A 17,561-nucleotide genomic window follows, 5' to 3' on the forward strand; every position below is an offset into this window, starting at 1 on the left:
TGACCTTTTGGCTCAGCTGGGTCTGCCCATGGTTGGTCTTGATCATCAGGATCAGTGTCCACATGAAGAGTGTCATCCCCTGCATGTGGGTGAAAAAGTCTGAGGTTCTTGTCCAGAGGATTGGGGAGGTTCCACAAGAACTGGCTACGTTGAATCCCTCTTCCTTTTTAAGGGAATCCTATATGACTCCATGGGTGTTTCTGGTATGATCTTCCTTTCATATATGGACAGTCTACCAGTTTGAGTCGATGAACTGCCTCGACTCCTGTTCTTCAGGCTCCTCTGTAGGCTCCACTTCCATCAACACTTTTTTATTGGCCCTGATACCTTTCTTTGGTTCGAACATCTTCGGACGCACTGTGGGTGTGATTGGTGCCGATGCGCTCTGAACGTTTCCGACCAGCTTCGGTGTTGGGGCCTTCTTTGGCCCGACCGCTGTAACCTTATCTTAGATGCGTTGGAGTGACTCCGACACCTCCTTGGCTATGAATGGGCTCGGCTGCTTCGACTCGACAGGGTCCTTGGAGCCAGTCTTTGTCCGCAGGCCTCGAATCAAACCCTTCTTTTGGTTCGGGCCTTGTGTGTGTGTCGACTCCCTTCGGTGTCGGCTTCGTCGGTTCCACAGCCTTGACTTTGGTCTTCGATGCCCCAACCTTTAGTTCGATGACCTTCTTGAGCTATGAATCGACGGCCTTTTTCTGTTTCGGCTCAGAGGGGTTTGAGGCCCTGGGGCCGACCAGAGCCAGCTGCACTTTTGGTTTCGGTTTTGGCAGCGATGGTTTCGATTTCTTTGGATCGACCGATGGCGGTTTCGATACAGATGGCTCTTTACATAAGTTCGAAGCCGGGCCTTTATACGGGGCTGTTGAACGAGTCTGTAGATCTTGGGTAAGGCCTTGTGGCGATCCCTCGACCTGAGCCTTAGTGAGTGCTTCATAGTCGGCCCCCGTATAGCTGGTCTCAGACAATGGCACATCAATCTTATGTCAGTCAGGTTTTACAAACCTAAACTATACCAGGGTTCTCAGATTCTGATAAGTGAGGTTCTAAGGAAAAAGCCCCACTAAGCAGTTTCTACAAGACATTTAGTTTACAAAACAGCATCCAGTGGTACAGGGCCCCAAGTTTTACAAGCCGTTGAAATTTACAAATATACAACCCCTAATCCAAGAGATATGGGGTAGATGCAGGGGACACAAACACATGAAGTATGAGGGCAGAGATTTTTATAGCCTCAACCAGGAGTTACATCGTAAAAATTTAAGCCTACTGCTCATCTTGGTGCCTGCCACTCTAGACGATAACCTAATCAAAGTGGACAAAAGAAATTAAATGAAAATATATTGAGAGCAGGTCATCTCCATCATACCTGTCAAAGATCCGTGCCTCCTTCAGCACATTACCCAGATTGATATAAGCATCCAGGAAATTAGGATCGAGCGTAACAGCCTAAAAAGACAATTAATACAACACCATAAATATTTAGTGAAACTGAACTATGCATAGTGACACCCATCTCTCCATATCCCCCTAACCGGACCATCAGGTGCCACAGATGCATGCAGTCACCACAATCTATATACAAACACATCCAATTTTAGCCCAGTAGTCAAAAGCATCAAGAAGCCAAATCATAGCCACATAACCGAACACAAACTGCAACCAGTATGCACTACTACAGAGGTCCAACCATGCATACCAAAGAGTGTAAAGATACGAAGTACTCCAATATGGGTTTAACCATTCACTGATGAAAGGAATCCTGGATTCGTTGACCATTAGCTTAGCAGTGTGGGCTACTTGCACAGTTATGAAAAGTAAGAGTACATCTGTGTGGTATCCCCGCTCTAAACAGACTACAGAAAGCTAGAAACATCAGCACTGGAGACAAGTGCAGCTCAGCCATATAGGGCTCTCCAGGTAACAACTAGGGCATTTCATGAAGACATAAGCCCCAAACCTTTCCCCCGAAGTGGAAAATAAATGAGACTATTTATTCCTTTGGTCAGAGCTTTGGGCACACCAACAAGGAGAGTTTATAAAATACGCTAACCATTAAAGTCAACACTAGATACATTTTAGCTGTATACATACACACTTCAGAAAGTAGCGGTTCACAAGAAAGGTAAATGACACGCCTCAGTCCATGGTTCAAGGTTACCAGCCATACCTACCTTTTCAAAGTGGTGGATTGCAAGCCATATCTCCCCTTGAGCATTAAATACACAGCCCAAGTTACTCCATGCAACCGCAAAGTTGGGCTGAGTCTCGATAGCTTTCAGGTAGCAAGCCTTGGAAGAGTGAATGAAGGAAGAGAGGGGGTGGTAGTAGTAAGGAGAGGGAAGGAGAATTTGCAAAGCAAGAGTGAGAAAAAAAAGAAAGTAACAGTTAATATTCATCCTCATAACTACCAAAAGTGAACCTGCAGTATAGGCTTTGCAGACGCCCCAGATAATTCGCTGCACACGCCTGGAGGTCCTATGCGCGCGCTAACCAGAACCCAGGTGCAGGCTGCCATTTTCTAGTTCAGCTGAACTCTAAGTGTTAAATACCCAACTGAAAAAGGATTACGTAATGTATCAAGTGGTTCTCTAGCATGGCCCCTCTTCAGGCTCACATGCTGGTTTCAATGTTGACAGAGGATACTCGACAACACTGAAAATAAAAATAGAAAAAAAAGAAAACTTGCTCAATATCCTAACGTAGTTCATTTGGCGAGCTGGAAAAGAGGAGCCAGAGTCTCATTGGAATTGTGGAACTTGTGGGGTCATATGGGAATCTACGACTGATTCCTTACCACACAAGTTTTTTATTTGCCTGCACATTTTCCTTGCTCTGTATGCAGTCTGCTACACTGCAGGACTATACATCCACAGCACACAAGAATTTAAATGCTTATTGACGAAAAGCATAGACTGGTTAGTAACAGAACTGCATTTCTGCAAGAGAGCATTTCTTGAACACTACAGCGGAGAGGCATTAGTTTCTTCCATTAAGAGTACCTAGATTCTGAAAGCGTTACTGGACCATATGAACAGCACAAAAGTACTACATGAATGGGTGTAAAATCACCAAATCAGATTGTAAATAGTTCATAGAAACATGTTGCTTCGTAATTCTTCCCTTCACATCAACATTTGCACTTTCATCAAAGTGGGGATAAAGTGTGGTGAAGAATGACATGGACAGTTCGATCTTAAAATCTGACACCCTAGAAAAACACCCGATTCTAGAAGAGACTTTATTCTGAAAAAAACTTGATACAGCATCACAGCAGTTTTTGTGTGTTAAAGATTGAATTAAAAATAACTCCAAATAAGCATGTGTGCGATGTTGAAATACACTCCCAATTGCAAGCAGCGCAGCACAACATTGGGTAATGCATCCTCCGCTTTCTAAACAAATTAAGAATCTAAAACAGGTTTTTGAAGATAGATGCTGAAACTGCCTAGAGTGTGACATGGAAATCTGGAAACAGTAATGTGGCATTCTGCTTCTCTAACAAAATGTGAGGATTAACAATGCTACCTATGTTCAAAAGGGTCACAGAAACTAAAATACCTTCATCTTGAAAAGATTTTATATTGGCACAGTGCTCTAGTTGACTGTGTTTGTATGCATAGAGTGCATGGCCAGACATCAACCAGAGGACAGTATGACAAGGCCGCTACAGCTGAACTGATCGAAAGACACCCGCCACCATGAGAAACCACCAAAGATCCAAGCATGGAGTAAGCGACACTACTGGTTACAACAGGTTTATGGGAGTTCTACGGCCCACTTAAAACAAGCAGCTACCTTTGGCTCTCATCATAAAAGTACAGGAAGTATACAAATAAAACTCAAGGTAGGTCTGCAACAAAGACAGTGCCTGATGTAACGAGATCTTTACTTTGCAGCCATAAGATGCTGGCTTTAAAATAGATTTTAGAACGAGATTAACATGCTGTTAGTTTACTATACGCTACTTGTGTGTCATCAAGTAGTAGCTCACTGGTCTCACCCACAGGGATATCCACATGCACTGCCACTGGATTTTTGCGCTTCTGCCGGTTTTCTCATCATTTTCGAATGGTCACATTTGCCACAATCTTCTGCTGCAAAAACTGCAGATTTTACCAAAAATAAATTCGTTTCTAGCTCAAACAGATCAAAAGTTACTAAAAATATGAGGACATGTGTTCCAGTGCAGTGGAAGGGCCTTTGCAAAGGTAGACTCACCTTTCAGATACTTATTGCTGCATTTAGGTATTAAATTAGAACTAAGGTGAAATATTTTCCCAGTGTTACCAGGTTTAAAAATGGCAACACCCTGCAGTAACACTATTACAAAATGTGATGCATTCTGCTGTACACAGACTTCTTATTGCATAATTTAGTCAACCTTGTCGCATAATTTAGTCCTTCAATGGTGCAGAATTCCAGTAGTTCTGTCAATGTTAATTATAGCGTCTGTTTCTTTTGTCAGCACCACATAAGACTGTATAGGGGTTCAAGTGAATGTTAACTTAACTCCGCTATTTGGGTATTCATGTGGCCTCGACGGAGGAGCAATCACTGGCCTGCAATATTGACAGGGTGATTAGGTCCCTGCAGCGCTCTGTGTCCTTCGGGAACACCCTGCCGTTATCACTCATGGGTCGGTTGGCTGTCGCTAAGATGGTGATGTTGCCTAGAACACTTTACATATTCAGAACACACTGTGTCCTCTTCCCCATAGAGTCTTCCGGACTCTGAATGTGCTCCTTACGTCTCTACTCTGGGCGGGCAGGCGTAGTAGAGTAGCCCTTCATACAATGGTGCGTTTATTAGGAGGAAGGAGGACTAGAGGCATCACCCTTTGATTTGTATTATGCTGCGCAGCTGCTACCAACTGCTAGATGGTTTGCGGATACAGACGTCTGGGAGACACAACTGTTGGCAGGTAGAGCAACGGTACTAGAGCTACGGGAGGCTTTGATGCGGGGCAGAGGGGCAAGTGAGACTTTGCCCTACGTAGTGAGGCACATGGCGAGGATTTGGCACAGATTCGTAGAGAGGGTGTTGAAGACAGCACCCTTCCACAGGGGCTTACGAATTTGGATCCTGGTGCCCATGGTGACAATGGAACATCATGTCCTTCCGGGCCTGGCGGGAGGGGGGCTGTGAAACTTTGGCCGACCTGTACCCCACCGAGACCTTTCTGACTTACGAACAAGCGGAGGAGGCCTTCGGTCTTCGAAGAGAGCAGTATCTGCATTATCAGGGGCTACGCGATGTAGTGCGGTCGCTTTGGACTCAATATGCAGAGGCGCCCCCTATGACTCACACCTTAAATATCCTGCTGTCATGTGGTAGGGGCCATAGACTTATTTCCCAACTATATGATGCCATGCGTCGGGACTAAGCCCCGCAGGTGCCACCGACGTGGGCGGCCTGGGAGGCGGACTTAGGTACACCACTTGACCAGGGGCAAGGTAAGCGAATAGGTGCTCTTACTCGGAAGTTATCTTGTAATGCACGCTTTAAAATATTACATTTTCATTTCATGCACCGCACCTACCTCACTCCAATCTTATTGAAGCGCTATTCCCTGGATAGAGATTATGCTGGTCCCAGATGTGGCGTGGGAGAGGCAGCGTTTCTGCACTTGGCTCGGAACTGCCCGCTAATTCAGAGTTTTTGGGCGAGCGTAGTAGAACATAGTGGCCACGACGGGATTACGCATCAGACTGACACCTTTGCACTACCTGTTGGCACTGGTCCCTAGGCCAATGAAACGAAAGCTGTCCTATAGATTAATGCAATTGATGTTGGTCCAAGCTAGACGCAGGGTGGCTATTACCTGGATGGGTCAGAAAGCCCCGGAGATGCACACGTGGCTCAGGGATCTGAGGGAATGGACCCTAGCTGAGAAAACACATATGCAGAGCAGCAGGAGGGATGAAAAATTACAGGAGGACCTACTGGCCTGGCGGGTTATGTGAGCTACAAGCTTGGGGGGGATGGGGACACACGTCCCACAGCGATTCTGAAGGGATGAGTGATGAGCTATTCTCGCCGCGGGGATCGGGTTCTGAGTAGGAGGCCAAGGGTATCCCATGTCAGCAGCCTTACATGCCAAGAACAGATGCATACTGGTAAGTAGCATATTCCGTTCGAGGCATGTGGGCTGCTGAATTCATATCTGTACATAGAATATATAGCAGTCTCTCCCTTAGCGGTGGCTACCTGTGCCAGCTGCAGCAGTTTGAAAAAGAGTTTTTAGAACAGCCTGTCCTACAGCAGCTTGCTGTTTGGAATGTACATCTACACGGTAGTGTTTTGTGAAGGTATGTATGGTAGACCATGTGGCTGCTTTACATATTTCCTCTAGAGGAAAGTTTCCCAGGAAAACCATAGATGCCCCTAGTTTGCATGTAGAATGCGCTCTTGGGGGAACTGTTAAGGTGAGTTTTGCTTTTTGATAACATATTTGAATGCACTTAACGATCCATCTGGCTAACCTGGATTTTGAAATTGGGTTGCCTTTGTGTTGTGGTGAAAAGTCAACAAACAATTGTTTAGTTTTCCTAAAATCCTTAGTTCTGTCAATGTAGTAAAGAAGAGCCATTTTGACATCTAGTGTATGTAGTGCTCTTTCAGGTACTGGTTGTGGATTTGGAAAGAACACTGGCAGTTCTATTGTATGATTGATATGAAAGTGGGATACCACCTTTGGCATGAATTTAGGGTTTGTTCTAAGCACCACCCTATTTGCATGTATTTGGATAAATGGCTCTAGAATAGTTAGGGCTTGCAGCTCGCTAACTCTTCGAAGCGAAGTAATCGCTACCAGAAAAGCCACCTTCCATGTTAGAAATTGTAATTCACATGAATGTAACGGCTCAAATGGTGGTCCCATCAGTCTGGTTAAAACAATGTTTAGGTTTCAGACTGGTGAAGGTGGGTGTTTTGGAGGAATGATTCGTTTGAGTCCCTCCATGAATGCTTTAATTGCTGGCACTCGAAACAGCGAAAGATGCTGTCTGTTTTGAAGAGAAGCTGCTATGGCAGCTAAGTGTATTCGTATAGATGAATAAGCTAAATTGCAAAGATGGAAGTGCAAAAGATAGCAAATGATGTTTTGTGTTGAAGCATCTAATGGGTTTATGTCATTATTACAATTAATGACAAAACGCTTTCACTTTGAAGCGTAACATGCTCTGGTAGCAGGTTTTCTTGCCTCTTTGATAATATTCATGCAGTCTGGAGGTAAGTTTAGGTACCCAAACTCTAGGACTTCAGGAGCGAGGTTCAGCCATTGCGGATCTGGGTGCGGTATGTCTCCATGGCTCTGCGTTAGAAGAGCAGGTGTTAAATGCAGTCTTTGATGAGGCACCACGGAGAGTTCTAGAAATGTTACATACCACGGTTGCCTCGCCCATGTTGGAGCAACTAGGATTAGGGTCATTGGATGCTGGTGTAGTTTGCGTGCCACCAGCGGTATTAGTGGTGCTGGTGGAAAAGCGAACGCAAATTTGCCTGACCAGTTAATGTATATCGCATTCCCCTGCGACTGCGGATGTGGGAACCTGGCGGCAAAGTACTGGCATTTTGCGTTTTCCTTTGTGGCGAACAGGTCTATGTCTGGTTGTCTCCACTGTTGGAAGTATGGTTGTAGCACTTTAAGATGAATCTCCCACTTGTGCATCTGTTGGCTGTGTCTGCTGAGCAGATCCACTATTTGATTGTCCTCGCCTGGGAGGTGTTCCGCTATGAGAAAAATGTTTCTTTGAATGGCCCACTTCCACATGCTTTGAGCTAGGTGTGATAGTTGTGGAGAGTGTGTTCCTCCCTGCTTCTGTATGTAATACATTGCTGTCATGTTGTCTGTCCGGATCAACGCAGTCTTGTTGCACAAATGTATTTTCAATGATTTCAGTGACAGAAAAACTGCCATCAGTTCTAGTAAGTTGATGTGCATTTTCTTTTGGGTTGTTGTCCATAGGCCTTGCACTGTGTACTGAAGGGCATTGTCTCCACATCCTAACAGGGATGCTTCCGCCGTGGTTCATTGGGACCCCTTCCTCTTAACACTCCGCCGTGGTACAGGCTCTTAAAACAGTCGACCTTTGCAAAGGTTTTGTGGATTTCACCAATGCAGAGTGTTGTATGCACGACTGGTTACCAATACTAGGCGTTTCAATTGTCCTTGAGCCTGGTTCAATTGTTGTGCTAGGCACTGTTGTAGTGGACGCATGTGTAGTCGTGCGTGAGGGACTATGAATATGCACGAAGCCATCATGCCTATGAGTTGCATAAACACTTGTGCAGAGAGCGAGTGTTGTGGCTTGAACTTTTGGATGAGCAGTAGCATACTGTTGATCCTTGCTGTGCTTGGGTATGCTTTTGCTGATAGAGTATCTACTGTTGCTCTCAGGTACTGCTGTACATGGGACGGCTGTAGGTGAGATTTTGGGTAGTTCAGCGAGAAGCCTAGACTGTGTAGGAGATGAATGGTGGGAGACATGTGGCTGGCACATTGCTGGTCCGACTTTGCTTGTATTAGCCAGTCGTCCAGGTACAAGTAGACATGAATATGCGGTCTTCTTAGATGTGCAGCTACTGTCGCTAGGCATTTTGTGAACACCCGTGGGGCTGTTGTCACGCCAAAAGGAATGTTGTATCGGTACTGGTTCTATGGCTCCTTTTTGCAGCATGCTGATAACTTCTTGCTGCAATAGGTTGAGATGTTCTGTGGACATAGAACGGTGTACGGGTGGTATGTTGGGCGGTGTAGAGATGAGCTCTAGGCAATAGTCATTTTGGATAATTTGTATTACCCCACCTGTCCGTGGTGATGTTTTGCCAGGCAGGTAGGACTGCTGTAGTCGTCCCCCGACTGGTGTTGTATGGTCTGGGGGTAGCGACAAGAAGTCACTGCTTGGTGTTGGTAGAGGATCTGGTGGTATTACCTCCTCTCTCGGTAACCACCTCTATTATTGTTTTTGTTGTAGGTGGTTTGCGTTTTCCCCTTGTAGTTTGAGCTGTGCTGTGACAAGGTACCTCTTGCAGCTCCTCTGTAATTGGAGCGACGAAAGGAGCCCCTATGTTGTTGGGATTGCAATGCTCCCATCGACTTAGCAGTCTGTGTCCTTCATTTTGTCCAGAATGTGGTCTACAGCTGGACCAAACAAGAAATCTGGATTTACTGGCTGATTTAATATAGTGGACTGAAATTCATTTTTGAAACCTGAGATGCGAAGCCACGCATGTCTTCTGAGCAGGACACTGGTGTTAATTGACCTGGCAGCTGTGTCTGCAACGTCTAAGGCACATTTAATGGAGGCATTAGTAATGAACTTTCCCTCCTGTACTAGTTCCTCAGCCTGTTCCTTGTAAGGTTCTGGTAAATGCTGGAGGAGTGTCTCTAAGGTGTCATAATGTGCCCTGTCGTACCTAGCTAGCAGGGCTTGCGTATTTGCAATACGCCATGTGTTTGCTGCTTGTGCAGCTACCCTTTTGCCTCAAGCCTCAAGAATTTTCAACTCTTTGACTGGAGGAGGAGCTTCTCCTGTTTGAGTTTGCACGTTTACGTGCATTGGATACAACCAATGAATCTAGAGGCAGTTGCCCCTTAATATATGTGGGGTCTAATGGTGCTTGCCTGCATTTCCTCTATTCTGGGGTTAATTACCCTTGCCCTAGTTGTTTCCTTAAATATGGCTCCGGCATGTTTAAGTACCCCTTTCAACATAGGTAATGTTTTTACAGACCTTTCTGATGTTGCAAAAGTGTCAAAAAGGAAATCCTCCTCAAAGGGGTCTGCATGCATCTCTACATTGTGATGGAGGGCTGCTCTGTCTATTAGTGCATTAAATGCAGCCGTATCCTCTGTAGGGGAAGACTTAGTAGGGGTATGCAGGTGTATCTGGAATGGGTTTAGAGCTCTAAAGGTCCACTGAGTCCGCCCACGGATGTGGCTGGGTGTCTGGGTCAGAGTCTACTGGGTAAATGTAATCCTCATTATCTTGATCAATAACCTCTTCCTCCGAGTGTGTGGGTGAATCTGTGTATGGGTTAGGCATAGCTGGATGGATAGGCTCAAATAGAATAGGGGGGAAGTAGCACAGTCCCTTTTCTTCTTTAGTGGGATAGTATAGGAGTCTTTACTGGATACTGGTCTGACTGTCCTTTTGTAGAGAGTAACTTTGTCAGTATTAGGGTCAATATAGAGTTTTGACTGTTCTTCTGCTGAGGGGTCCAGGTATAAGATCTCCTCTTCAGCAGTTTTTGTCTTTAATTGTTTCAGTCAGACACTGCTCTTTGGGTCGACCAGTCTTGACGTGACAAGAGTTTTTTGCGTTTTGTCAAGGGGAGTTGGTAGTCCAAATTTCATTGGTCCCAAAGGCTTCGGCAGTCCAACCGTGTTTTTTGGCTGTGCTGGTTTCTTTAGTGCTGATGTTTTGATCGGTTCGGCGTTTCTAGTCTGCTCGATCGACCCCTTTTGAACTTGCGGCGTCTTCGAAAGCTGTTGTTTCGGAACGATGTCTTGAGTTTTCAGCTCTATGCCCCTCTTTGGATTGATTGGCTTCGGCTGGATAGTTTGATGGAACTACTTTTGGCTTGTCGACTGTTTCGGTTCGACGACCCTTTTGGGATCGAGGCCTTCTCGAAGAACCCCTTTTGTTTTATTTGCAGTCGGAGCCGATTTTATCGGGTCGACAGCCTTCGGTTTCATAGTTTGTATAGGCACGTTTGCCTTCGGCTCGGCGACCTTTCTGTTTGACTCCGATGGGTCTACATATTTCGGTCCGAAGACTGTATTGTCTATCAGTTTCGGTTCCACTGTTTTTGGTTTCGAGACCAATTTTTTATGATATTTATGAGATGGCTCTTTTTGAATATTCTTAGCCGAGCTGGGGTGCGGGGCTATAGAATCGGTATCGCGATTTTGGCTAAGGTCTTCCGGCGATGCCGCAACCTGAGCCTTTGTAACCGACGTAATGTTTTTGTGGGGTGGTGTACTCACGATTCGCCCCGCTTCGTCACTGGAGTCGTCCTCGACAGCTCCAATCCCTTGATCGTCGTCTCCTACCTCGACGATGTCTTAGTCATCGACGTAGTAATTGGATTCATGCTCTTAGTCTTGATCGGACTTTCCCTCCGATTCTTCGGCTTCGACAAGTTCTTCCTCGAAGATATTTTCTGGCTCCGGCGCTGATTGTTGCATTATTAACCTAGCGGACCTTCGATTCCAGATCATCTTTTTGGATCGAAACTGGGCACAGGCTAGGCAGTCTTAGTTATGATCTGGGGATAGACATCTGTTACATACAGGGTTTTTGTATGTGGGAATTTAGCGTTACATTGAGGGCATCTTTTAAAAGGAGTCCGTTCCATCGACGACCGATCCACGTGGAGTCGAGAAGGCCCTGCGACACGATTAGACGTCCGGAGCTGGATAACTCTAAACAAAGTTTCTCTAGATCGATCGAAACAATACCGACCAACTCGAAGGCCTTTTGGCCTTTTAGAATAACTTTTTACGATTCTGAACTTCGAGTAAAGGAATGTACATCCGAACCCAATGGCGGAAAAAAACCAATCTGAGGATGGAGAGGACGCCCATGCGCACTGTAGTCCGAGGGAGGAGCCACCTATCTCGTGATACTTCAAAGACTCTTCCAGGACAACAATATGCAATCAGCCGGACCCAACACTATGCGGCGATCTATGCACAGATATGAATTCAGCAGCCCACATGCCTCGAACAAAGTTTAAAAAAAAATGTATTAACTTAACTCCGGGCTACAGCTAGTCATCACATGAAGCAAGCTCCCATACCAATAATCTTGAGGTAATGTAATAAAGAAAGAGTTGGTGGTCGCTTGATGTTACACATTCACAAAGAGGGGCCCTTTTACCCTCACCAGGCATTGTTACAGGGATGCCCGCCTCAGGCACCAACGTGGTACAAGGAAGGTAAAGAGATAACCAGTAACAAACTAGAAGGATTCAGATGCCAGAATTGGACCATCATTTTACAGGACTATCCTAAAATCTATAATGCACGCGAGCGTTTAGGTCAGACGGAAGAGCCCCCTCGAGTGGGGAGAAGCTGCATCTTCTGCTTGCAGGCGCATGCACATTTATTAAATGATGCAACAAAGTAATGGCCCAGTCACTTAGGCTGGAACCTTAGGCAGCAACTACACTGCTCGCTTCTTAGAAGACTCAAGTAGCTCATTTAACCCCAAATAGTAATTTGGTGCCCAGTGTAAATATAAAGGACATAATGTGCTTTTATTTTAGGGTATAGGAAATCAAACCCCTCTAAAGCTACTTGCGCTGACCCAACAGTTTTAAGTTGTTCAAATACAAAGAACAAATCAGCAAATGGCCTCGACAGAGCCTAGACAGACAGAGCATGGAGGATTCCTAATGGATAGAACTGAGACACTCGCTATCCAACTAAAATGTTGTAGGGGGAGAACAGCCTGGTTATACAGCCATCGGCCGTTTACACCACAGCCTGTAGAGTGTCTACAATCTATGGCTGAGTGGGCATGGTTCCTTTTTTGCAAGGTTTTGTGATTCTGCTCTTCTACTCCTTTTCATAGCACAGAATCCACAGAACCCTGCAGTCGAGAGATTCTGACATGGATTACTCGCTGCAAAGAATCTCCTCACCGTGGCAATGGTGCTTGAGGCAAGTCAAGCTTGGATTGCTGCCTCGAGTTTCATAGCACATGTGCTTGTAAGGCATATCTCACCTGATCCCTGTTCATTTTATCAATAGGCCTGTCTACAGAGAGGTCCAGCGTTTCAAAACAGTCATCCAGAGACGGGACTATGCAGCAGATACTAGTTTACTAAAACGGACCCCAAAAGGTTTTTTTCAATGTCAGTTCTCGGTTTTTCTACATTACAATGCGTTTCTCAAGGTAAAGAACGGTCTCTAATGGCCTCGAAGCATCTAAGCGCAAGGCCAACCAAGCAATCTCAGGGGTTTTGCAAAGTGAGGCACTGTTCCACTTTTCAGTAAGAAGCACAATAGTTCTAATGAATAGTTCAAATATTTGTTCCAGACTCAGGAGAAAGAAGCCCAAACTCTGCATAGCGTTGAGTGTGTACAGCACATCAAGTCACACAAGAACTACTGAATATTCACAGAAGCAACCAACGGCAAGGACAGAATCACTAGACGGCAGGAGAACGCAGCATCATCCACATGGATATAGTGGGCAGGCTAGAAAAGGGTTTTACGATGCATTTGCGAATTCGCAACCATTAGAAGAGCAATGGCCAATGTGACATCAAAAAGGTCAATAACGGACAAGCGTAACATTACAGTCCTGGGCTTCTACCGGATGTACACGTGGCGAGATGAAAAACATTTTTATGTCTAGCTCCCAATCATTCCTTTCTTCATTTAAAGCCTCTACTGTAGAACTAAATGTAGAAATGAAATCTGCAGAAGGTGCATTCAAGGCCAGCATCTCATAATTGCCTTTAAATAAAAAGAAAAGGAGTAGTTTGTCCTGTAACTCCAGTTCTGTAGTAGGGGTATCTCTGTTATAGTCATAATCTAGTGAATAGTCCCACCCATGTGCGTGGACCCCGGAGCAATCAAAAATAATCTCTTAAGGTGTCGAAAAATGCAGAACTGCACAGACACTTAAGAGGATTAAAGACAGATAATGCAGCCTATATCACCAGGCTAGACTGTCCAGTACTTCAACTAGAAATTCCACCAAAAAATCCACAAACTTCAAAGTCTGTCCATATTTCCCTTGCTTTAGCCCTCTGGAATGATCGAGAGGAAGACATGGACAGCCAAGCCCCCTAGGCTGCCATTATGTGCTCAGAACAGGATACTGTGCCTTTAAAGAGAACTTTACAGAACTTAACAGTATCCCAAAATGCACTGCAGGTCCCTTTTACTTTCAGTTCTTTTTGAAGGCGTAACACGCCAGACCTGTAGCATTCTTTACATGAATCGACCTCTCCACCGGGGAGGAGGGCGGGCGCTTATGACTATAACAGAGATACCCCTACTACAGAACTGGAGTTACAGGACAGAAACTACTTCTGTAGTAGGGGATCTCTGTGTATAGTCATGATCTAGTGAATAGAATGGCAAGCCCATTCTGGGTACATTTGCTAGCTGTCTGAAAGATATGGGACCACAAGTCCTAGAATGCACCTGCTCAGGTTTGAGCATAAAACAAACAGGAAAATAGCGGCGGCCAATTTTACTGAGAGAAAGCAGACCCCAGCATTATCGAGCAGTGGCTGAGTAGCAGGTAATCACCCATACTGCTTTAGTAAGCGTTCAACTTGCACCACCATACGCTTGAATATACTGCTACGGTCGCGTTTTGTTTTCAATAGGACGGTGACAGTGACACACCTTTCCTTTGAGAATAAGAAAACGAACTAAGGTAGGCTAACTTCCTTGATTGTTAGATTTTATCTAACGTGACACACTGGTTGTACGCTGCCTCGCTAGTAGCGCAGATCTCCCCCATATTGTAGATCTAACCCTGATGGTCACGCCGCACAATTGATTCCGCCGCAATCCGGCAGTTCTTAAAGAATAAGGTACGCTTCCCCCCTCCACTTTTGATCTGTTCTCGTAACTAGCGAAACAAACGGATAAATATTGCAACTTACAAACATTCTAAAAAATCTCTTTAGGCATCTCTGTCTGGCCACATTAGTTAGCAACAGGACCACCACAAGACCCTTCACGAAGCCCTCCTTCAAACAGAATTGGTATGTAGCTCAGAACGGTTTGTAGCTATTGTATGGAAATAAGGAATCCACATGCTAGGTTAAGTAAAACAATGTCTTTGCATCTTGCAGATATAAAGAATATACAGCCCTGATGACAGACCAGTGACTTTGCGCCTGGTCTTGAAACGCGTCGGCAGTGTTGTTTGGGAGAAATAAATCACCATTTTTAAGATACTAGGACCGGCTAATCCAGTATTCAAACGTCTATAAGTCATTGAGTTACTTACATTTTTTCCCCCCAAACTGAGTTTCTCTCATTAATTGTTTGTAATAATTGTTTGTGACATAATTATCATTTTTTGTAATGCTTGATGTCGAAATGTTTTCTAATGTGTAAAAAATGTTTGTCTTTAATGTATGTACAAAGTCTATTTAGCCTTGTAAATATTTGAATTTATTGTCTTTTTTCTTCTATGATTTTTTTGAAAATATGAAAAAGATATAAAATAATGGACACAAAGTAACGCTGTCTAGGGAAGTGACAATAAATTGGTTTCTTACCCGTGAAAAACATGTATTGAGTAATTGTGGTGTGGGCACTGTGTGTTGATTGCGATTTATATAGGGTCTAGCCCCCCACCACGTAAAGGACCTAACCCCTGTTCACCAACATCCCTACACCAAAGCGGCGGTGGAGAAACGAGAAATAACACCACTATTGTGCGAACAGATTTCGCAGCGAAGCCTGCCCAACCTGAGCGTCTGCCCTGGCATCAGTGTCGAGGCAGTAATGCTTAGCAAAGGTATGGAGCGACTTCCAAGTGGCGGCCTTGCAGATTTCTGCAATTGGAACATTACAGAGCAAAGCCGTAGTGGCAGCTTGCCCCTGGTGGAATGAGCCTTAGGTTTACCCCCTACGGTCTTATTAGCCTTTTGGTAACACAGTTGTATGCAGGACACAATCCACCTAGAGATGGACTGTTTAGACCTGTCCTGACTGATCCATAATTGACAAACAATTGGTCTGACCTACGAATATCCTTATTTATCGAGATTAAATTGCAACACCCTCCTAACACCCAGGGAATGCAGCGACCTTTCCGCTGGAGAGGAAGGATTCTGAACAAAAGTAGGTAAAGTTATGGTCTTGTTAACATGAAAATCAGATATAACCGTTGGAAGAAATTTAGGGTGAGTACGCATAACAACCTTAGCTTTATGAAATACAGTATAAGGTTCCTGGCAACACAACGCCTAAATTTCACTCACCCTGCGGGCGATGTAATTGCCACGAGGAACGCCGCCTTCCAGGACAGGTGCTGCAACAAAGCCTTATGAATAGGTTCAAAAGGCTCCTTCATCAATCTGGACAGCACCACATTCAATTCCCATGAAGGCGAAGGAAGCCGGACAGGAGGGAACACTTTCTTCAAGCCTTCCAAAAAATCTTTGATCACAGGGATCTGAAAGAAGGAAGTCTGTGAAGGGCATTTCCTGCAGGCAGTCAGCGCAGCAAGATGAACCTTAATGGAATGGACATTAAGGCCAGACTGCGCCAGATGCAGAAGATACGGAAGGATGACATCTTCCTTACACGTCGTCGGGTCATAATTCTTAGACTTGCACCAAATGCAAAACCTCTTCCAATTGTAAGCATAGGAATTCCGAGTGGAAGGTCGCTTAGCCTCCTTCAGTATGTCCATGCAATCTTCAGGTAGATTCAAATGGCCATATTGCACTATCTCAGGAGCCATGCCGCCAAACTCCAACACGAGAGGTTGGGGTGCAATATCTGCCCGCCGAACATTGTGATAAGGTCCGGCCTGCACGGCAGCCGTATGTGAGGAAGGAGAGACTGGTGAAGAAGGTCCGTGAACCACCACTGCCTGGGCCATTCCGGGGCAATCAAGATCATCCGCGCCCTGGACTGGGACAGCTTGATGAGCACCGCCGGAATCAGGGAAATGGTTTGAAAAGCGTACAGTTCGACCAGTTGATCCATAGCGCATTACCCAGCGTCCCCTTCTGGTAGTACCTGGAGGCGAAGTCTCGGCATTTGCTGTTTTCGGCGGTGGCGAACAGATCTACGTCTGGAGTCCCCCACCTTGCAAAGACTTCTCCAAGTACTTCGTCGTTTTTGACCCATTCGTGGTTTTCCTGAATCAGTCTGCTCAATGCGTCCGCCTGAACATTCTGCACACCTGGTAGATGGGTAGCCGTGATCGTCAGTCCTCTGGCCAGAAGCCATCGCCAGATCGCCTGCGCCTCCTGCGACAAAGTGCGTGATCTCAAGCCCCCCTGCTTGTTGAGGTAATACATCGTGGTCGAATTGTCCCTCTGTACAAGCAGAGAGTTGGTCTGGAAGGACGGATGAAAGGCCTTCAGTGCCAAGTGAACAGCTCTGAGTTCCAGGCAATTGATGGGATACGTGGACTCCGTCGGGGACCACGTGACTTTAATCTGTAAGTCTCCGGAATGCGCCCCCCAGCCATGGAGAGAAGCATCAGTCACGATAGTCTGAGTGGGAATGTCCTTGTGGAAGGGAAGCCCTGAGGAGATTCTCCGCTGAACACCACCACTTCAGAGACTGAAGAGCATGCAGAGACAGTCGTATCTTGTCGTCCCAAGACCCTTTCCTCGGATCCCACTGATCCTCCAAGCACTCCTGCAACGGTCTCATGTGCAGTCGTGCGTGTGGCATTAGGAAGATACAAGAGGCCATCGATCCCAGTAGAGAAGACACCGTCCTCACTGTTGTAGATGGAGCGGTCATAAGAGCCCGAGCCTTCCGAAGGAGTGATAATCGTCACTCCTCCGAAGGAGACACGCTTCATGACAGCGTATTGATGGAGGCTCCC

General features: G+C 45.6%; 1 protein-coding gene across 4 annotated transcripts in view; it reads right to left on the minus strand.

The window, feature by feature from the left end:
* OGT (O-linked N-acetylglucosamine (GlcNAc) transferase) overlaps window positions 1-17,561 on the minus strand; it is a 513,172-nt gene that overhangs the window by 348,786 nt on the left and 146,825 nt on the right. For all 4 annotated transcript variants that reach the window (XM_086948604.1, XM_086948603.1, XM_086948602.1 and 1 more), the window contains exons 5-6: window positions 2,175-2,291; window positions 1,370-1,449 (exon numbers count right to left, since the gene is read on the minus strand). In XM_086948604.1, coding sequence (XP_086804730.1) covers window positions 1,370-1,449; window positions 2,175-2,291 — 197 coding nt within the window. The remainder of the gene's footprint in view (window positions 1-1,369; window positions 1,450-2,174; window positions 2,292-17,561) is intronic.

This window comes from Lissotriton vulgaris, unplaced genomic scaffold (assembly GCF_964263255.1).
Source record: "Lissotriton vulgaris unplaced genomic scaffold, aLisVul1.2 SCAFFOLD_759, whole genome shotgun sequence".
NCBI classification, from domain to species: Eukaryota; Metazoa; Chordata; class Amphibia; order Caudata; family Salamandridae; genus Lissotriton; species Lissotriton vulgaris.